At 60.1% G+C, this 20,981-nt stretch overlaps 2 protein-coding genes across 2 annotated transcripts in view; both read left to right on the forward strand.

Annotated features, from left to right (window-relative positions):
• SPEG (striated muscle enriched protein kinase) overlaps positions 1-16,678 on the forward strand; it is a 55,539-nt gene extending 38,861 nt beyond the window's left edge. Inside the window, 24 exon segments of the mRNA XM_027590581.2 lie at positions 191-359; positions 610-706; positions 825-1,025; positions 2,336-2,393; positions 2,891-2,968; positions 3,075-3,253; positions 3,782-3,808; positions 4,504-4,656; positions 4,819-4,861; positions 5,901-5,969; positions 6,237-8,229; positions 8,556-8,687; positions 11,332-11,448; positions 11,598-11,765; positions 11,864-11,986; positions 12,141-12,308; positions 12,416-12,741; positions 12,743-12,778; positions 12,780-13,039; positions 13,491-13,730; positions 13,837-14,060; positions 14,881-14,956; positions 15,138-15,287; positions 15,603-16,678. Of these exon segments, the coding sequence (XP_027446382.1) occupies positions 191-359; positions 610-706; positions 825-1,025; positions 2,336-2,393; positions 2,891-2,968; positions 3,075-3,253; positions 3,782-3,808; positions 4,504-4,656; positions 4,819-4,861; positions 5,901-5,969; positions 6,237-8,229; positions 8,556-8,687; positions 11,332-11,448; positions 11,598-11,765; positions 11,864-11,986; positions 12,141-12,308; positions 12,416-12,741; positions 12,743-12,778; positions 12,780-13,039; positions 13,491-13,730; positions 13,837-14,060; positions 14,881-14,956; positions 15,138-15,287; positions 15,603-15,795 (5,280 nt within the window). The 3' untranslated portion in view covers positions 15,796-16,678.
• A 2,452-nt stretch (positions 16,679-19,130) lies between these two features.
• SPEGNB (SPEG neighbor) lies at positions 19,131-20,963 on the forward strand. Its single transcript, XM_027591214.2, is given in 9 exon segments — positions 19,131-19,205; positions 19,207-19,259; positions 19,581-19,761; positions 19,763-19,889; positions 20,513-20,634; positions 20,636-20,655; positions 20,823-20,877; positions 20,879-20,926; positions 20,928-20,963. Coding segments are annotated over 9 exon segments (717 nt in total).
• The last annotated feature ends 18 nt before the right edge of the window (positions 20,964-20,981 follow it).

Genomic DNA, 20,981 nt, shown 5'->3' on the forward strand with positions numbered 1-20,981 from the left:
GGATAAAAGTGGAGCTGATTTGGGGTTGCTGAAGGGAGCAAGGCCCTTGGGACAGAGATAATATTGGGCCCTGGGGTAGAAGGGTTCCGGGGCCTGAGGTAGGGATGAAACTGGGTCTCTGGCATGGAGATAAAGGTGGGTCCCAGGCCTGGGACCAGGCCTGGGCTGGAGGTGACGGCCACCTCTGCAGGATGAGGTGCTGCTGACCGAGAGTAGCCACGTGAGCTTCGTGTATGAAGAGAACGAGTGCTCCCTGGTGGTGCTCAGCACGGGGACCCAGGATGGAGGTGTCTATACCTGCACCGCTCGGAACCCGGCTGGGGAAGTCTCCTGCAAAGCCGAGTTGGCTGTGCGTTCAGGTGCGCTCGCGTGCAAGGGGAGGGGGGCAAAGCACTTATTCTCGGGAAAGGTGACGTGAGCCCCGGGCCAGGAGCCACTCACCAGGCCCTTGGCTCCTACACCACCCCTATCTTCCAGCCCTGGCACCCCACCTTGGGCCCCCACCATTCTTGCCCTTGTTTTGTCTCCTCCATCTGCCCTGCCTGGCCCTGTCTGTGCCCTCATTCCTCTGTTGCCCTCCCCACCTAACACCAAGCATGTCTTCTCCAGCTCAGACAGCCATGGAGGTAGAGGGGGCCAGGGAAGCCGAGGAACAGCGAGGAAGGAGACTCAGTGACTTCTACGACATCCATCAAGAGATTGGCAGGTGTGGGGCTAGGAGGGGTGCGGTGCCTGGGAGCCAGAGGGGGCCTGGGTCTGAGGCTTGGAGGCCGTGGAGTGCCGGGGCTACCACGAGCCCCTCACCTCCCTGTGTCATCACCCAGGGGTGCCTTCTCCTACCTGCGGCGCGTGGTGGAGCGAAGCTCCGGCCTGGAGTTTGCAGCCAAGTTCATCCCCAGCCAGGCCAAGCCAAAAGCATCAGCATGGCGAGAGGCCCGGCTGCTGGCCCGGCTCCAGCATGACTGTGTCCTCTACTTCCATGAGGCCTTTGAGAGGCGTCGGGGACTGGTCATTGTCACCGAGCTGTATCCTGGGATAGGCTGGGTGCGTAGGGGACACGTGGGCCGATCAGCAACATGTTTTACACTTTACAAAGTGGTCCCATTGACAGGCGGAGCCGAACGCCTTTTGTGAAACGTTCCCATGGACAATTGGGAGTTCTGAAGGCATCTTGTGGGAACTTTACAGAGTAGAGTCTGGAGACTTCTGCAAAAACCAACAGTTTTTAGCACCCCTCCCTCCACCACCTTTTCTTAGCTTAAACTTACATAGCACTCGGTGTGTGCCTGGCAGCCTCTATGAATTCAACAACTATTAACCTACTTAATCCTTGTGTATGCCTATCTTATGGAATCTTTTTATGCCCATTTTTTTCAGATTTTTAAATTTATTTTAAAGAGATGGGGGAGGGACAGAGGGAGAGGGAGACACTCCCAAGCAGACTCTGTGCTGAGCACAGAGCCTGACGCGGGGCTCGATCCCACGACCCTGAGATCATGACCTGAGCCGAAACCAAGAGTCGGACGCTCAACCGACTGAGTCACCCAAGTGCCCCTATTATTATCCCCATTTTACAAATGATAAAACTGAGGTAGAGAGAGTTTAAGTAACTCATCCAAGGTCACACCACTAACGAAAGGTGTGTGCACGAAATGCAGTACAGTATATCCGAACATTCGAAGTGACCCCTTTTCAGATGAGCCTCAGCACTATTGTATTTGGGAGGTTGTTTTCACAAAGGATGGATTTTATCCTTTTATGATGGTTCTGGTTAAACAGAGGCACACTGTGCTAAGGATGCTGGGTGATCAGCTTGTCCCTCCCGTTAGCAGGGTGACCGTATCCTTCATACCCGCCTCCCAGTCTGCACTGGGAGAACCCAGACCTCAGCAAAATGCCCTGCTGTTACCTGTCATGGGCTTCTGGGTCGTTCTCAAATAGAGACAGGAAGGTCCATCCATGGTCAACAAAATTCTGCTCTAACTTGATCTTTTTAAATACCTAACAGGGTGGTTGAGAGGAAATGTCATCCCCATTTTACTCCTGAGGGAACCTAGGCTCAGAGAGGTTGAGTGACTTGCCTGAAATCCTGCAGCAAATGAGAGGTCAAGCAGGGTGGTCCTATCTATGCACCCAGATGACGGGGAGGGGGGGCAGTGCGGAGGGGAGGGGGAAAGGGTGGAGACACAATTGGGAACTGGTGTTAGATGTGTTTGAAGGGGAAGGAGAACTCGGCAGAGCTGGGATCTGACTTGAGCTCTAGGGGTGGAGGGCACTGCCCAGGGAGGGCCCAGAAGTTGGCACTGGTCATTCTTCTCCTTGATCCGGGACACAGATGCACAGAGGAGCTGCTGGAGCGAATGGCCAGGAAACCCACCGTGTGTGAGTCTGAGGTGAGGGCAGTGGGTGGTAGGGGTTGGGTTGGGCAGTTGTGTTTACCCACCTGAGCTCTGAGAACTGAGGGGGGTGGGTCCTGGGCCTGCCATCTGTGCCAGGAATAGGCCAGGGGAAGTGGTGGCCCCTACTTCTGTTGTTTCCCAGTCTCCTCACCTAAACATTCCCCAGACATTTCTCTCGGAAGGAGCCCTACCTAGACTCTATTCAGTCTCACTGCTGTCCTGCCATGTAGTGCTGTATAAATTGTGCACTGCACAGCTCGATTTATTATAATGTAAATGGTTCCCTCCTATAATTGTGCTGTGTGCAACCTGTGCAGCTGTACTTGGAGGCCCTAGATCTCAGAAACCTCAAATCTGTGTTTTACCCGTCTCCACCAGCCATATGAAGGCCACTTCTCAGGCATGGCCTGACCTCTTGCCACTGCTCTGGCAGTGATCAAACGTAATACCCTACCCTTTCCCCATGGACCTTGGGCCTCCCGTTTCCACAGATCCGGGCCTACATGCAGCAAGTGCTAGAGGGAATATGCTACCTGCACCAGAACCATGTGCTGCACTTGGATGTCAAGGTGAGGTGCAGGTGGGGATGGGGAGCAGGCGGCCCCTGTGGGAGGCAGGCAGGGGGCCATCCTCCCCCCTTCACTCAGCTCCCATGCGTTCCCTTGCGTTCTGCAGCCTGAGAACCTGATGGTATGGGATGGTGCAGAGGGTGAAGAGCAGGTGAGGATCTGTGATTTTGGGAATGCCCAGGAGCTGACTCCGGGAGAGCCCCAGTACTGCCAGTATGGCACACCCGAGTTCGTGGCCCCCGAGATCGTCAATCAGACCCCTGTGTCTGGAGTCACCGACATCTGGTAATAATGCTGGCACACCGGGCTGGCACACTGGGCCAGCTTCCCTCAGTGCCCTGCCGGGTGGGGACTTGCTCACTGGCAGAGAGGACCTTCACCAAGCCCAGCTTCCTTCTCTGGCAGTAGGTCCGTGGCATAGCTCACGGGGATCCCTTGGCCATGTTACTACCTGCCCCTTATCAAAACTGACCCAGTCACTCAAGGTCTTAGCCCTGTCCAGCCTTGGCTCTTGATCTCCCCTAGGCGTGGGGCCTTCTCTTCTGTAGCCACCTTGCCTCCCTGCAGTGAGGCACGCACAGCCCCTTGGTTTCCAGACTCCTGTGGGCTTCCTGGGCTGGCCCTGCCATGACCCTTGACTCCTCCAGGGACCTCAGGACCTCTTGGTTGAGAGTCCTCCCGGAGGAGGCATCCTTGTGCCCATCTGTCCCAGTGAGGCCACTCCTCGCTAGGTTAATGGTAGGAGAAAACTGCTCCCTTCTGGTGGGTGGTGGGCTGTCCACTTACCCATCTATTACTCTCCTTTCCTCACAGGCCTGTGGGCGTTGTTGCCTTCCTCTGGTAAGGACCCCTCTGCACTCAGGACCCCAGTTTCCAATGATCTCCTAGCAGGCCGACCCCTAACATTTGCAGAGCCTGGGACGGGAGAGCAGTTTGGGGACTGCAGCCCACCCTTTCTCTTCTACACCCCTGCTCCTTCCTGCACTGCAAGGGGCCTCATGCATGAATGGGGGGGGGGGTTGCCCTAGCCTGCGAGTCTAAGCTCTCTCTACCACCATGCTCATCCGTAAGGGGCAGGCATGCTGGCAGCCTGCTTGGGAGGCTGGACAGAGAGAGGACAGCACCGGCTTAGTGCCATCTAGGCAGGGGACTGTGAGGCCCTGAGTGTACAGAGCAGGCACTAGAATGGGGAAGCTCAGGCTCGGGGTAGCATATCCCCTAGGCACAGACTCCTCATCTCAGGAACAGGCCATGACTGGAGGGACAAAACAGGTCCTCTAAGGCGTGGGCCCAGGGCAGGGAGCTGGGTGTCCAGTTCTTAAGACAGCACTGCCTCCTTACCTATTGCAGGGTGGGGGCGGGCAGGACAGGTGAGAGTCTGAAAGACTACCTTCTGCTCAGACTCACCCAACCTCTGCCTTCCCCATAATCCTGGGGGCCTTCCCCTGTCCCCAGCCCCTGGCATCCCTCAGTAGCCTCTGCCTCAGCCCTAGGACCCGGCCCACCTCTCATGCCAGCCCCCTCTTCCTCTGCAGTCTGACGGGAATCTCCCCGTTTGTTGGGGAAAATGATCGGACAACATTGATGAACATTCGAAACTACAACGTGGCCTTCGAGGAGACCACATTTCTGAGCCTGAGCAGGGAGGCCCGGGGCTTCCTCATCAAAGTGCTGGTGCAGGACCGGCTGTGAGTACAGGGCCCTGAGGAGCCCCCTGAGGGCAGAGTCCCCTCATGCCAGCCCCCACTCCTGCCCCAGCCTCTGCCCTTAGACATTCAGTCTCCCAACTCCTTGCTGGCCCTGTGTTCCCATTTATTAGGCTGGCTCACTGAATCCTCATTCCTTTACAGGAGGCCGACTGCAGAGGAGACCCTAGAACATCCTTGGTTCAAAGTGAGTCTAGTCTTGCAAGGTAGTGGTACAAGAGGTGGGAGGAGAGGGAACATTGTTAACAGCGCCATTTATTGAGTGCCTACTGTGTGCAGTAGTCACGATAGACAGTTTATATACACACGGTCAGTTAGCCTCACAAGAGCTCTGTGAAGGAAGACGTTATTACTCCTATTTTGCTGATAAGGAAATTGAGGCTCAAGCTGGGGTATCATGGACTCCAAGGCACAGGTCTGGGCATCCCCCATCCCGGGGAGGGGGTCCTCATCAGGCTTTTACCTGCCTCTCGAGACCAGCCCTGGTCCTCCTCACTCCTGTGCATCCACCTCTGTCTTGCACTGTGGTTGGTGGGTAGCCTGGCTGGCTTGGCCTCTTGGTTTTGAGCTCTGTGAGGCCAGAACTCTCACTCATTCATCTTCAAACTCCACCAGTGCAGGGGACAATGCCAGGCAGAGGGGTGAGGTCCAGCAAATGACCCAGAAAGAGTAACTGAATAAACCATCCATTGAGTGTTGTGCTGGGTCAACTGAAGGTTGAGGTCATTCCGGTGTCTGTCTTTTGGAGTATGAGCCTGGGCTCTTGGATCATAAATGAGCTCTGAAAAGGACAGCCTGGGTGGGTGGCTGAGGGAAGCATCCGTGTCGGTCTGGCCCACCAAAGCTCCAGATGTCGGGACGCTGGCTCGCCGTGGGGACAGATGGTGAGCTGGGGAGCAGAGCCCAGGCCAGGGGCCTAAGCACACGCTCCTGAGAACAGCCAGTGTACCCAGACAGGGCCTTGAGCCCTAATGTAAGCTGCAAAGCGCACCCCGAGAGCCACTGATGTTCTGCCTCTCCGCGTAGGCTCAGGGATTTTGTCCATACACAGGCACCTTGGCTGTGGGAGTTGTGACAGATCTGAGAGGGAGGGGACCCCAGGAGCCCAGACTGCATGCTGCTCAGTCCTCTGTCCCCTCCTGTGGACTTTGTCTCTCCACTGCCAAACTCTGAGGGTCCAGGTTGACAGAGGACTTTTCCTCAGGCCCTCTTTCCTGGGTTTGCAGACACGGGCAAAGGGCGCAGAGGTGAGCACGGATCACTTAAAGCTGTTCCTTTCCCGGCGGAGGTGGCAGGTGAGTCGGCCCCGGCCCTCCCTCTGTGCCTCCCACCTTCTCACTCTGCAGTTTTTCTCTCTAACCCTGTCGTTTTTCTATCACGTGCCCTCGCTTTCTGCTCCTCTATCTTCATCCACTTTCTGTTCTCTCAGCCCCCACCTTCACTCCTGTTCCCTGACCCTCTGCCTACCCTAGGTCTTCTCCCTGGGGGCTGAGGTGGGCTTGCGTGGGTCAGTCTGGCCCCAGGGGTCCCTCTCAGGTCTGACTCCAGTACCCTGTCTCCAGCGCTCCCAGATCAGCTACAAGTGCCACCTGGTGCTGCGCCCCATCCCTGAGCTGCTGCGGGCACCCCCAGAGCGGGTGTGGGTAGCCATACCCAGAAGACCACCCCCCAGCGGGGGGCTCTCATCCTCCTCTGACTCTGAAGAAGAAGAGCTAGAGGAGCTGCCCTCAGTGCCCCGGCCGCTGCAGCCCGAGTTCTCGGGCTCCCGGGTGTCCCTCACCGACATTCCCACTGAAGATGAGGCCCTGGGGACCCCAGAGGCTGGGGCTGCCACCCCCATGGACTGGCAGGAGCAGGGAAGGGCCCCCTCTCAGGACCAGGAGGCCCCCAGCCCTCAGGCCCTCCCCTCCCCAGGCCGGGAGCCCCAAGCTGGGTCCAGCCCCCAGCGGAGAGAGCTCCGGAGGGGCAGCTCTGCTGAGAGCGCCCTGCCCCGGGCCGGGCCGAGGGAGCCGGGCCGGGGCCTGCACAAGGCAGCCTCTGTAGAGCTGCCGCAGCGCCGAAGCCCCAGCCCGGGGGCCACCCGCCTGACCCGGGGAGGCCTGGGTGAGGGCGAATATGCCCAGAGGCTGCAGGCCCTGCGCCAGCGGCTGTTGCGGGGAGGCCCTGAGGATGGTAAGGTCAGTGGCCTCAGGGGCCCCCTGTTAGAGAGCTTGGGGGGCCGTGCCCGGGATCCCCGGCTGGCCCGGGCCGCGTCCAGCGAGGCAGCACCTCGCCACCAGCCCCCACCTGAGACACGGGGCCTGCAGAAGAGTAGCAGCTTCTCGCAGGGTGAGGCGGAGCCCCGGGGCCGGCACCGCCGTGCTGGGGCGCCCCTCGAGATCCCTGTGGCCAGGCTTGGGGCCCGCAGGCTACAGGAGTCTCCCTCCTTGTCTGCCCTCAGCGAGGCCCAACCACCCAGCCCTGCGAGGCCCAGTGCCTCCAAACCCAGTGTCCCCAAATCCAGTGTCCCCAAGTCTTTGGAACCTCCTGCCGCCACACCCAGCGATGCCCCACAGCCCTTGGCACCCCAGCCTGCCCAAGACAAGGCCCCAAAGTCCACGCTAGAGCCAGTCCCAGCCCCCAAGCCTACACAGCCCGCGGTGGCTCCGCAAACCCCAGCACCCCCACACACACCCTATGCCCAGATCATGCAGTCGCTCCAGCTGTCAGGCCACACGCAAGGCCCCTTGCACGGCCCCGGGGCACCTCCCTCGGAGCCCAGACCCCACCCGGCGGTGTTCGCCCGGGTGGCCTCCCCACCTCCAGGAGCCTTGGAGAAGCGCGCACCTACAGCTGGGGCGCCGCACCCCGTGCTAGCCGAGAAAGCTCGGGCCCCCACAGTGCCCCACCGGCCAGGTAGCAGTCTCAGCAGCAGCATCGAGAACCTGGAGTCAGAGGCAGTGTTCGAGGCCAAGTTCAAGCGCAGCCGTGAGTCGCCCCTGTCGCGGGGGCTGCGACTGCTGAGCCGCTCGCGCTCGGAGGAGCGCGGCCCCTTCCGCGGGGCCCAGGAGGAGGACGGCATGTACCGGCCCAGCCCAGCGGGGACGCCCCTGGAGCTGGTCCGACGGCCCGAGCGCTCCCGCTCCGTGCAGGACCTCAGGGCGGTCGGGGAGCCGGGCCTCGTCCGCCGCCTCTCGCTGTCGCTGTCCCAGCGTCTGCGGCGGACCCCGCCGGCGCAGCGCCACCCGGCCTGGGAGGCCCGCGCAGGGGACGGGGAGAGCTCGGAGGGCGGCAGCTCGGCGCGGGGCTCCCCGGTGCTGGCGGTGCGCCGGCGGCTGAGCTCCACGCTGGAGCGGCTGTCCAGCCGGCTGCAGCGCAGCGGCAGCAGCGAGGAGTCGGGGGGCGCGTCGGGCCGCAGCACGCCGCTGTTCGGTCGGCTGCGCAGGGCCACGTCGGAGGGCGAGAGTCTGCGGCGCCTCGGCCTCCCGCACAACCAGCTGGCGGCCCAGGCCGGCGCCAGCACTCCTTCCGCAGAGTCGCTGGGCTCCGAGGCCAGCGCCACGTCCGGCTCCTCAGGTGAGGGAGCGCGGGGTTCCGAGGGGCGTGGCAGGTGAATGTGTGAACACGACTGGCTGGGGTGAGGGTGCGGAGCTGGGGTGGCGGGTGCAGAGCACCGAGGAGAGTGGGCGCGCTGGAGAGGGGCTCTGGGAGAAGGAGCTGGAGGCCCTGAGGATAGACTTGGCAGGGCTTGGGCGCAGGGAGGCTGAGGGGCAGAGGCGGGGGGGCGGGGGAGGGGAAGGTGCCCGGGGGGGGGGGGGGTGGTCTACAAGTTCTTGGCTTCTCTGGGCCGCCGGCCGCAAGGGAGGGTGGGCGAGAGTGCTTACGGGTCTGGGTCTTCACAGCTCCTGGGGAAAGCCGAAGCCGGCGGCGCTGGGGCTTCTCTCGGCTGCGAAAGGACAAGGGGTTATCACAGCCAAACCTTTCTGCCAGTGCCCAGGAGGATTTGGGTCACCAGTATGTGCGCAGCGAGTCAGGTAATAGATGCCACTCGGTGAGTAGCCCCCTCCCCGCCCCAGGGGCAGTCACAGCTGGGAGGAGCCCGGGCAGTAGTGGAAGGGACCTGGAATCAGGAAAACAACAATGATAATCGCATTAACTAACTTCACTAACTAACTGGTGATGCTGAGTGTCCTCGTAAGCGTGTTACAAGCGCCGCCTCATTGAACCCTCCCACGTTGTTTAGGAACTATTCTTACCACTGTCCCTATGTCACCGGTGAGGAAGCAGGCTTAGCCATGCTAAGGAGCTCATCCAAGTCACAGAGCTGGTATAGTACGTGGAGGGGCCAGAGAGCTGGACTGTGTGGGTCTCTGCAGCCAGACCCTAGAGGTGGCTTTGGGACACCTGCCTTTCTTTGGCTGGCCTCCTCCCTCCTGAGAGACCCTGAAAGGTCTCTGTAATTGTATGTAGTTCTGAAGGACCAGGCTAGGGTTCCCCTGCCGCCCAAAGCTCCCCTCCACATGTGTGTATGCTGGAATGGGCACCCAAAGACACTCTTTGTCTCCTAGCCCAGAGGCCCCCAATCTGGACCTTGCCCCCAATCCTGCATTCCTCCAGAGCCCTGAATACCCTTGCTATCCTTCCCCCTCCTCCCTGCTGCCACAGAAGGTGCTGTGTGCGGGAGGGGTGGGTTAGGGGGGACAGGGACTTGGGATATACCCTGCCCTGCTTCTCTGCCCCAGTGTGCAGGGAGAGAGGTATTCTCCACCTGGGGCCACCCCAGTCCCCCACCTGAAAAGGGATCATTACTCAGGGAGCACAGGCAAAGGCTTCAGGGGGCCAGGTGTCCCAGACCAGCATTCGAAAGGAGCAGGACCTCCAAGCCAGGCTGTGTGCAGGATCTTTATCAGCCACCAGTTCCGTTCTTCCCCAGTTTCCTAATAAAACTCCCCAGCGCTGTTCCCGCTGTGCCTCAGCTAGGTTTGGGGTGATCGTGTCCAGCTTTGGCCAGGGGAGCTAGGGCGTCTTCCTCGAGGCAGCAGGGGCTGTAGCGAGTGAAGAGGAGGGCAGGAGGCCAGCCCGTGGGGGCAGGGGTGGAACAGGCGAGGAAAGAGAGAGAGAAGCCAGCCCCGAGGCCTGGGGACAGCTGATTCCTTCCCACTGGGGCTTCTCTCCCAGCTCCATTTTGCTTGTGCAGCGGATTTCCTGCCGAGGCAGTGTCCCCTTACCTCAACCTCTCCCCCCTCCCTGCAGGAAGAAGGCTGTCCCTGTCCACTTTATCAACTAGGGCTGGCCTCTGGGGGAATGGGGGAGGGACTGGCAGGGCTGAACTGGGGTCACCTTCCACCTTGTCTCCTGGCCCCCTCTCTCTCCCCCCTACCCAGTACCCTCACTTGGTCTGGAGGCGGCCACGGATGAAACTATATTTACTTTGCGTCCTTGGAGCCTCGGTGTGGGATCCCTCCTTGGGGAACACTGGAGTATAGCGTGAAACTGGGGGCGTCACACTGGCTCTCCTGATACTCACTCTAACTGAGCATTCCTCCCCTGCCCAGCTTATCCTCACCTCCACTCCCTCCCAGTTCCTCAGACAGGCAGTAGCTGGGGCTCCCAGGCATATGGACCCCTCAGCTCTCTCTGCCCCTCTTACCCCCCCCTCCCCAGGGCCTTGGTCCAGATTGGGATTTTTCTAAAGAGACTTCCCAGGGAGCAGGAAGGCAAATCCTCATAACAGCAAGGAGCCACAGTGGGGGCTGCCGTGGAGGGAAGACCTTGGCCCGTCCACAGCCCAGCCATGTGTGCGTTCACCAGCTGGCTGGGAGTCCAGCTTTGCTGAAAGAGCCTCTTTCTCTGGGGGGGGGGTCTGTCCCTAGCTCCTTGCCTGGGCACATCAACGATAAAAGCTAACACTTATGAGCACTTGTCATATATTAGACACGTGCTTAGCCCTTCACATGCCTCTCAATCCTCACAGCAAGCCTAGGAGCTTCGTGTTACCGTTTTCCTCAATTTACAGACAAAACATGGTCCAGGGTCACTCAGGTACAGTCTCTTGTCCCTGCAGAAGCTCTCACTACTTAGCTGACCTGAAGGAGTATGTCTGAGATCTAAGACCGTGTCCCCAGACCCCAGGTGGGGTGGGACGAGGGGTCGGGGAGGCTGACACACTTCGGAGCTGTGCCCTGAATTTGCCTTGACTTTAGATCTTTGGAGACTACACATTTTGATTGAATGTGTTGTTCAATCCCAGGAGTCTCAGCTCAGGTCACTGGCTCCTGTCACTTGCCCTGTGGTGCCTCAGAGGGAGTGGGTATCGCAGAATCTTAATCAGCAGAGTGCTTCCATATTTGTCTTTATTTTACTTAACCAGCGCTTATAGAACACTTAGTGCCAGGCCCCGCTCCGAGTGGTTTACAAACATACGGCGGAGCTCCCAAGCATCTTCCATAGTCAACGAAAGGAAAACATAGTTCTACACCCCGGGAAAGTGATACTCACCCCAAAGAATATTCTCGAAGGCCTGGCGTGGGGTTCTCCTTCCCACATCCGACTGGGAAGAGACAACCTTTCCCTCTGCTCCCTGCTGGCAGCACCAGCTCACCCCCACAGCCCCCGTCCCTCCACAGCCCATGAGCCAGGGTTCCCTTTGACCCATGGCTACCTCTGTCCTCCCTCCAGATTTCCCCCCAGTCTTCCACATCAAACTCAAGGACCAGGTGCTGCTGGAGGGAGAGGCAGCCACCCTGCTCTGCCTGCCGGCGGCCTGCCCTACACCCCACATCTCCTGGATGAAAGGTAAGAACACTTCTCTCTCAGAGCGGGGGTAGGCAAGTGGCCCCAAGGCCAGGGAATGCTCAGGCGAGGGGGCAACGTGGAGGGGGTGGCCTGGAGGACCACGTATGCTGTCTCACTCAGCAGCCCCCTGTGCTCCTCCCGGCCCCTAGACAAGCAGTCCCTGCGATCAGAGCCGTCGGTGATCATCGTGTCCTGCAAAGATGGACGGCAGCTGCTGAGCATCCCCCGGGCGGGCAAGCGACATGCTGGGCTCTATGAGTGCTCAGCCACCAATGTCCTGGGCAGCATCACCAGCTCCTGTACCGTGGCTGTGGCCCGTGAGCCTGGGGCAGGGACTCAGGGGGGCAGTGATGGCCCATGGTGGGGTAGGGTTTGAAGGGTCCTAAGCTCACTGGGGCTCCCCTCCTCTTGCCAGGCATCCCAGGAAAGTTAGCTCCTCCTGAGGTGCCCCAGACCTACCAGGACACGGCGTTGGTGCTCTGGAAGCCAGGAGACAGCCGGGCACCTTGCACGTACACACTGGAGCGGCGGGTGGATGGTGAGGGACAGGGCAGGCTGTGGGGGAAGGGGGCTGAAGGCAGAAGGCGCACAAGCCCAGGAGACGATCGACCTCCCTGGGCTCCTCACAGATAGCCCTGGGAGCTTGGGCCACCCCTTGTGTGGCCTCAGCCCCTCCCCCATGCCGCCCACAGGGGAGTCTGTCTGGCACCCTGTGAGCTCAGGCATCCCCGACTGTTACTACAACGTGTCCCACCTGCCAGTCGGCGTGGCCGTGAGATTCCGTGTGGCCTGCGCCAACCGTGCCGGGCAAGGGCCTTTCAGCAACCCTTCTGAGAAGGTCATCGTCAGGGGCATGCAAGGTCAGTGGGATGAGGTAGGGGGGTGGCCAGAGAACAGAGGGGTCTCTGAGCACCCTGGTTTTACCCCCCGGGGCACCAGGGTGATGATTTTCTCTGTCTTCACTTAGATTCCTCAGTTCTGCAAACTGCTGCTCACCAGGACGCCCCTGTTACCTCAGGGCCAGCCAGGGCCCCGCCTCCTCACTCTCCTACCTCACTGGCCCCATCGCTGACCCCCACCCCAGCTCCCGCTCCCACTGCCCCAGCCCCTCAGCCAGCCGCTCTCAGCCCTTCATCTCCCCCAAAGCCCTCCAGCCAGGCCTTGTCCTCACTCAAGGCTGTGGGTCCACCACCCCAAACCCCCCCACGAAAGCACAGGGGCCTGCAGCCTGCCCGGCCAGCAGAGCCCACCCCACCCAGTGCCCAGGCCACCCCCAGTGAGCCCAAGTCTTCCCGTCCCTGACACTGGGACCCCGACCCCAGCCTCCACCCCCTCAAGGGGTGAAACCAGCGTCTTCCTCTACTCCCCTGTATATGGTGACCTCCTTTGTGTCTGCACCCCCGGCCCCCGAACCCCCAGCCCCTGAGCCTCCTCCTGAGCCCACCAAGGTGACTGTACGAAGCCTCAGCCCGGCCAAGGAGATGGTCAGCTCCCCTGTGGGTGGTCCCCCCAGCTCTCCTGGGCCAAAGGGCACCACTCTTCGGCAGGGGCCCCCTCAGAAACCCTACACCTTCCTGGAGGAGAAGGCCAGGCAAGTGGGTCCAGGAGGGGAAGGAGGACCAAGGGGGGAGCGAGTGGCATGCAGGGAACACGGGGATGCAGAAAGAAGACCAGACTGCCCTGGACAGGGTTGGGGAGGGGCTGAGATCTGGTGCCTGGCACTGCTGAGTTCAAATCTCCTCTGCCAGCACTGTGCTAAGCTCTTTAACCATATGATGTCATTTACTCTTCACAATTCAGAGAGAGAGAGAGAGAGAGAGATGGCACTATTATCATCACCCATTTCACAGACGGGAGAACCGAGGTTGGAAAGGTTATGGGATTTGTCTGAGGTACAGAGCCAGTGAGGGGCAGAGCTGAGACTCCAACCCAGGTTCCTAGGATTGGACTTCAGAGGCCACACTAAGAATCACTGCATACTTGCTCCCTGGGGTCCCCGTTTCCCCCAGCTCCTTCCCTCTGAGCGTGTGGTATCCACATAGGGGCCGCTTCGGGGTGGTGCGAGCATGCCGGGAGAATGCCACCGGGCGGACGTTTGTGGCTAAGATCGTGCCCTACGCGGCCGAGGGCAAGCGGCATGTCCTGCAGGAATATGAGGTGCTGCGGACATTGCACCACGAGCGGCTCATGGCGCTGCACGAGGCCTACATCACCCCGCGCTATCTCGTGCTCATCGCCGAGAGCTGCGGGAACCGTGAGCTCCTCTGTGGGCTCAGCGACCGGTAAGTGGGGAACTGGGCATTCTGGGGGGAGCTGGGAGCGAGGGTAGGGGAAGCTGAGCTGGGATGTCACCTGCTTCGTCTGCCCGCCCCCCGCCCCCCCGCCCAGGTTCCGGTACTCGGAGGACGACGTGGCCACCTATGTGGTGCAGCTGCTGCAAGGCCTGGACTACCTCCACGGCCGCCACGTGCTGCACCTGGACATCAAGCCCGACAACCTGCTGCTGGCTCCCGACAACGCCCTGAAGATTGTGGACTTCGGCAGTGCCCAGCCCTACAACCCCCAGGCCTTGCGACCCCTCGGCCACCGCACAGGCACGCTGGAGTTCATGGGTGAGGGCGCCGTGGCGGCCTGGGTCAGGCCTTGGGCTACTCGTGGAGGGGACAGCAGTTCACTCCCCTCCACTCACTTACGTGCTATTTAGTGAGTGCTTGCTGTATGCAAGCAGTGAACTCAGTCCTTTCCGTGCCTTTTTTTTTTTTACCCCAATTTATCTTCACAATAGCCCTGGAGATTGGCATAACGTTATCCCCGTTTTACAGACAAAATAGAGGTGCAGTGAGACTAAGTATTTGTCCAATATCAGTTATGAATGCTAGAGCCAGGGTTTGATAAAACTGGACAGAGAATCCATTACTAGTATATATACTTAAGGTAAACCGGCTACCATTTAGCTACCTACTAAATACTTGATGTTCATTAGCTCTATTCCTCCGAGTTATTCTACAAGACACACTTTACAGATGAGGAAATGGGAGAGCCAGAGGGCTTAGTACTTGCCAGCATCCCGTCGCTAGAAGGGACGGGCCCAGGATTGGAGCCAGCCAGACTGGTCTCCACGGCTCCTAACCTTGGTGTTGGCCATGTTCTCTGTGAATGGGCGCTCTACCTCAGAGCTGATCCGGGGGAGCTAGTGACCCCGGTTCCCAGTTCCTTTGCAGCTCTGGGGACCCCACCTTCAGTACGTGGGCTGATTCCTCAGGTGGCCCACTTCCCCCCTGGGGGCCACCCCCACTCCCCTCCTGCCTGCTGGATCCATGGTCTTGTGACCTGGGCCCCGGCCTGCTCCTCAAGCCCCTAGGGGCCTCCCTTGTCTCTCCTGCTCCCCTGCCATCAGGAAGCTGGTTCAGCCTGGCCTCTATTTCCTGTCAGCTCCCGAGATGGTGAAGGGAGAACCCATCGGCTCTGCCACGGACATCTGGGGAGCGGGCGTACTCACTTACATCATGTGAGTGCCCCTGGGATGCACCTTCCGCCTATACCCTCTCCCCCTCACAGCCTCCCCAACACACGTGTGCATGTGCCCAGCCCAGAGCACTGAGCCCCTCTGAACCCCCACACTAATGTCCCCCTGGGGCTGTGTGTGGACCTTCTGTCCACATGTGTCAACTGGATCGTCTCCACAACAGGCTCAGTGGACACTCCCCGTTCTATGAGCCAGACCCCCAGGAAACAGAGGCTCGGATTGTGGGGGGCCGCTTTGATGCCTTCCAGCTATACCCCAACACCTCCCAAAGCGCCACGCTCTTCTTGCGAAAGGTCCTCTCAGCACATCCCTGGTGAGTAGCCGCACACTTGCCAAGCCCCCAGCATTACCCATCCCCCGCCTCAGACTGCCCGGGCCAAGCCCGGAGCCAAGATCCCCCCACTTCCTCCCCAGCCACCGCTAATACACCACCACCACCACTACTACCCCTAAGTGGTTGTTCTACATGCCACTGATGCTTCTAAACCCCGTGAGGTAGGCAGAATCGCCTTCCCCATTCCAGAGTTGGCCAAGATCCCTCGCCTAGGGTCAGGAATCCAGGACGGGGACTTGGGTCTGTGGGAGGGCAGAGCCTTGCAGGCTCACGGTCCCTGGCTGGGCCTGGCAGGAGCCGGCCCTCCCTGCAGGACTGCTTGGCTCACCCGTGGCTGCAGGACGCCTACCTGATGAAGCTGCGCCGCCAGACGCTCACCTTCACCACCACCCGGCTCAAGGAGTTTCTGGGCGAGCAGCGGCGCCGCCGGGCCGAGGCTGCCACCCGCCACAAGGTGCTGCTCCGCTCCTACCCAGGCAGCCCCTAGCGGCTCGGCCCGCAGCCCAGCCTCGGGCTTCAACTCGGGGTTCCGCTGAGGCTGCGGGACATTCCAGGGCCCGTCCTGAGCCGGGTGGGCCCGGGGCTTCGGACACCACCAGCAGCAACATCCAGCCGGGCTATTACCTCATGGACCTGCAGGGACAGGGCTCCCCCCCCCCCGCCCCCGCTGGCTCTGCTGATGCCACCCTGGCCAGAGCCAGAGGGGGAGACCCATGGGCCAGGCTGGGTGGGGGTGGGGGCGCAGGAGCAGAGAAGCAGGAAAAGGGGCAAGAAGGGCATAGGTAAGAGATCAGGAAAAGAAGCCAAGGGATAGGGTGAGGAGACTCGAGGAAGGTTCTGGGGCAGAACCGACTGAGAAAGGTGTGACTAGCTGGACAGGAGGAAGAGGAAGGAGCCCAGGGTATCAGGGCCGTGGGCTGGGAGTGAGTGTTGGTGAAGCAGGGACAGGACATGGAGATAGGGAGCCGGAACCAGCATGTGAAGGAGGGCAGCGAGGGGGGGTAGGGGAGAGGAGAGGACTCGGGTGGGGTGGAGTGGGGTGGGGTAGCTGCCAACATCCCCAGAAGGAGAACCTGGAGGGCTGGGGGCTGGGGCAGTGATCACTGGAACCAGCGCTCTCCTGTCCTCCTCTTGTCCCAGGGGAGGCAGCTCTGAGCACTCCGTGCTGGCCCCAGGGTGTCCCCACCACCCCTCTGTGGCCTTCGTCCTTCTTCCCATTCATATTTATTTATTTATTGACTTTTATGAAATTTCCCTTCCATCCAATTCCTATTGCCCATGTTGTCCTGACCATCCCCCCCACCCCAGCCATCCAGCTGTCTGTGCAGGCTGTCTGTCTGTCTGTCACAAGGAAAATAAAACGGCAAGCAGCGGGACCTACGTGTGGTTGATGGGGAGGAATGGCTGGGGGTACAGGGTGCTGGGGGTGCTGGGACAGGGGCATTTCAGCCTTCTCTTGGCCAATGAGAGCTGAGCTGTAACAGCTAGCACCTTCAGACCATGGCTCCTGACCCTGACCCTCCTGGGCCCCACCTCTCCCTTATTCTTAGAGGGAGGAGGGACTTCTGCCTCTCCTAAAGTTTCTGGAGTCCTGGCAGGACTCCACCACTACCATCTAACCAGACTCTGGTGGCCCCCACCTCTTTTCACATATTCTGTCATTGCAACTTGGAGGATGCTGGGCCCTGCAAGGCACCAGCCCACACCCCAAGGCTGGCTCAGCCTCCTTCACTCTGCCCTGGAGACAGACCAGCTCTGGTCCTGGCCCCTGGAGCAGAAGGGGTTTCGTCATAATGATTGGCGAGATTGTGATGATGGCGTGAAGTGCCACAGAAGAAACCAGGACAGCCTCTCAACTCCATGCTTTTGTGTTAGGGCCGTGGGCCACCAGCTGCACGACGCTCTGGTTGGTGTGTCTGCTGAGATGGGGCCACAGTCGAGCATCTTCCTAGAGCCAAGGGACACATCAACCTGAACATTCTTGTCCCCGTGGCATCCTGGGGAGTCTGATGGGTGCTAAGGTTCCTTGACTCTAGCTGCTTCCCTGCAGAACCACAGAATGGTCACTGAGTCTACAACTGAGTTGTCCTGCCCAGAGGTGGAGGGGAGGGGAAGCCAGTTGTTGTGTCCAGGGGAGGCTGTTTACCACCTCTCCCCACCTTGGAAACTCTGTTCTTGGCAAAGTGAAAGGAATAAAGTCTCCTCCGAACCATGAGCCAAGAGGGTTAGCCCTGGTGTGTTGTGATTGAGGTTGAGGGCCCCCTGGCTGTGGCGCAAACAACATTTTGCCCAACCCAGCCCAGCCCAGCCTCTCTGGCTTCTCAGGACCCCAGGGAAGAGGCAAGCCCCATCATCATAAAATAACAGGGTGTTCAAGCCAGCTGGAAGGGACTAGAGAGACGTCTTGCCCACCTGTCATTTTAGCGATGAAGATACACAGTTTGCCTGTGAGAATCTTTAATTCCCTACTCACTGCCAGTGTTTTCATATAAAAATGAGGTGCCTGAACTCATATCTTGATAAATGGTAAAATTCCTCTCCCATCCCCATTCTGATCTTGAGCTCCCTTCCCATCTCCATTGAAAATGGCACGTGAACTGCTTGTTCCAAACCCGGAGGAGCAAAGGTAATTTATGTCAGCAGAACTGTGTCAAAATTGCTCTGATCAAAAGGTGACAGTGCTCCACACCTGGGCGGGCAGTTACAAGGCATGGAAGCATGTGCCCTGGGTTGGGTAGCCTGGACTCCAGGCAAGTCCCAGAGGGGTGAACTAAACCCTTTCCCCCAGGCAGTCCGATGCCCCTATCCACAATTTTTGGGTTTACGACCCAAAAGGGGCTTGGGCAGACCTAGAACTGGGGAGTCAGTGTTAATGCCGATCTCCAGGCACAGTCAGACGCAGCCCAGTCAGACCGTATCATGTCACATGGAGGGAAGTGAGCGGGACTGAGGTGGTAGGAGGGGATGCTGTTCCGAAAAATCTTTACCGTCCCCTCTAGGTTGATCTCAGTTTACCGCCAGGCGGCACAGTGCAGAAATGACAAGCCTGGACTCCCGGGGCCAGGGGAGTAAGTGCTTCCGGATTGGTCCTGATGGCCACACTGCCCTCTCATAATTGGCTGGATGGACAGTGAAGTCCTTCCCTTGCCCCCGCTACTCTGGCTTCATTCAAGGGCACCCCCACAAACACTTGCACCCTTTAACCAACAGTGTTCTGGCAACGGCATGTTGTCCAACTGTCTGGGGACTGACCAGAGTGTAAAGCTGCCCCAGTGGGGAGCTGAATCTCTTGCCAGCCTGGGCCCTTGTCTGGTACTACCAGGAGTGGGATGGTTACCCCCTGCCCTGGGAGGGGATGGGGCCGCATCCAGCTGCCCAGCTGTCCGGGTGCTGACATGAAGTGCACCCCAGAGCTGCTCGGGTTTCCCCCCTCGGGCCTGCCCCAGCGGCTGAGCCAGCATCCCAAACATCCTCAGGCTAAATAAGGAGCCCGCTTAGGTCATGGGGGCGGGGCTGGGGTCCCGGGGAGGGGGGGGCTTGGGGCAACCAAGCCAAACAAGGCAAGGAGGGGAGCGATGTATAAAACCAGGGCCCTGGGCTGAGCACCTGTCCGTTTCCCTACTGTGCCTTCCAGAAGTGCTCTGTCCACCTGCTACCCAGCTAGTGGACCCAAGTCCGAAGTCAACCCGCCCACGGTGAGTCCTATTCTCAGACCAGCCCCAGACACTCCCATCCCCAGGATGTTCTGAATTGACAGGGGAAAAGCTGAAAGTCAAAGTCTCTGTGTCAGCCTAGACCCCATGTTTGTTTTGCACTCCCCAGATGTCCAAGGCTGCTCCCGCCAAAAAAACAGCCGCTAAGGCCCCACCTCCGGCATGTACCCTGGATATCAACGACCCCCCAGGTCCAGAGAGCGGCCATTCGCATCCAGGCCTCCTACCGGGGCCACAGGTGAGGGGGAGCCCGGAGCCCTCAGGAGGAGAGGAGCCAGAACTGCAGAAAGCGCACTGCTGCGTGGGGGTGGTGGCAGCTGAGGCAGTGTTATGGACCGCTGGGTTCACTGGACTTAGGGGAGAGAGCTTGGCGAGGTGTGGAAGGATGGCCGACAAAAGCAAATCATTTCATCAGGGTAACAATTCAAGAGCAGGCTCGCTCCCAACCCACCCCCACATTTAAAGTTCTAGCGGGCCGAGGGGGCGGGCAGGGGATTTGGTGCGGGCGATCCAGATCCGCGTGGTGGGAGCTCTGGGCCCTGACCCGGCTCTCGGATAGGTCCCGGAAGGAGCTTCGCGAGAAGGGGCCGCCACGAGTGCTGGAGCCGCTGAAGGACGTGGTGCTGATCGAGGGCAGCGCGGCCAAGCTGACTTGCCGCATTTCCGCTTTCCCGGACCCATTCATCCGCTGGAGCAAAGACGGCAAGGAGCTGCGCGACGGGCCCAAGTATCGCTACGTCCTTCGAGGACCCTGACGTAGTCGCCCTGGTGGTGCGCGACGGCGAGCTGGCCGACCTGGGCCAGTACAACATCAGTGTAACCAACCCCTTCGGCCAGTGCTCTGACTCGGCGCGCATCCTCGTGGAAGGTACGCGCGCCCCGGGTGCGGCGCCACCACTGAGAGCCGCACCGCCTCCCGGCGCGGCAGCGGGGTCCAGCCAGCGCGCTCTCACCGTGGGCCTAGCCGAGTCCCCATGGGGTTGCGGGCACAGGCTGGGGCGCGGCGGCGCGCGGGCTGGCTAGCCCTTCTTGCCTCAGGATCCCATCCCGTCCCCCTCCCCCCCAAGACGGAGAAGTCCGCTATGGGCTCCAATCACTCCACTCCAGGGCCCCAGGGTCACAGGGAGCCAGAGGCAGAGCCAGGGTTAGGGCCCGGGCCTCCTGGCTCCGCCCCAGGGCAATGTTCAGTCCTCGGAATTGTCTCCATCCAGGGTACCGAGATATGTAAACGTTCCCGGGTTTTCACTCATAGTATCTCTTTCGATCCTCCATCCCGGGGTGGAAAGGAGCAGGGGCAGCTACTAGTCCGGTTTAACAGCTGAGGAAATGAAGCCCCAGAGAGGCTAGACTTGCCCAACGTCACACTAGGAGTTTAAATCCATCTCATATTGAGGGCGGGGTATTATCTGGGGATCTGGGGAAGTGATGCCTCTGCCCCCGCCTCACCCCTAAGGACCCTCACTGGGTCGCACGCCCTTTCCCTTCTTCTAGTCCCTGCGAAGATTCAAAAGGGACCGGATAACACTAAGGCACGCAAAGGCACCACGGTGACTCTGACCGCGGAGATCATGGGCGAGCCTGCGCCCGACGTCGGCTGGACCAAGGACGGGGAGGGACATCGAGGAGGATGACAGGCGAGGGCGGGGACCTGCCGCTGGGGCGGAACGGGGCCCAGACCCCTGGCGAGAGTGGGCCGGGGGCGGGGAACGCGAGCTGAGGACCAGAGCTGGCTAACCAGCCTGGCCCCGGGCGCCTGTAACCTGACTCGGCCCGCCCTCCCTGCTCCCCCTCTCCCTTCCAGGGTGTTCTTCGAGATCGGCAGTACCACCACGACGTTGACCATTCGCCGGGCCACGCACCGAGGACAGCGGCAAGTACGAGGTGTACGTGGAGAACAGCCTGGGCATTGGACCAGAGCTTTGCTCGCGTGGACGTGGCCTGAAAGGAACGCTCGGACCGT

The sequence above is a fragment of the Zalophus californianus genome, chromosome 3, assembly GCF_009762305.2.
Source record: "Zalophus californianus isolate mZalCal1 chromosome 3, mZalCal1.pri.v2, whole genome shotgun sequence".
Lineage (NCBI taxonomy): Eukaryota > Metazoa > Chordata > Mammalia > Carnivora > Otariidae > Zalophus > Zalophus californianus.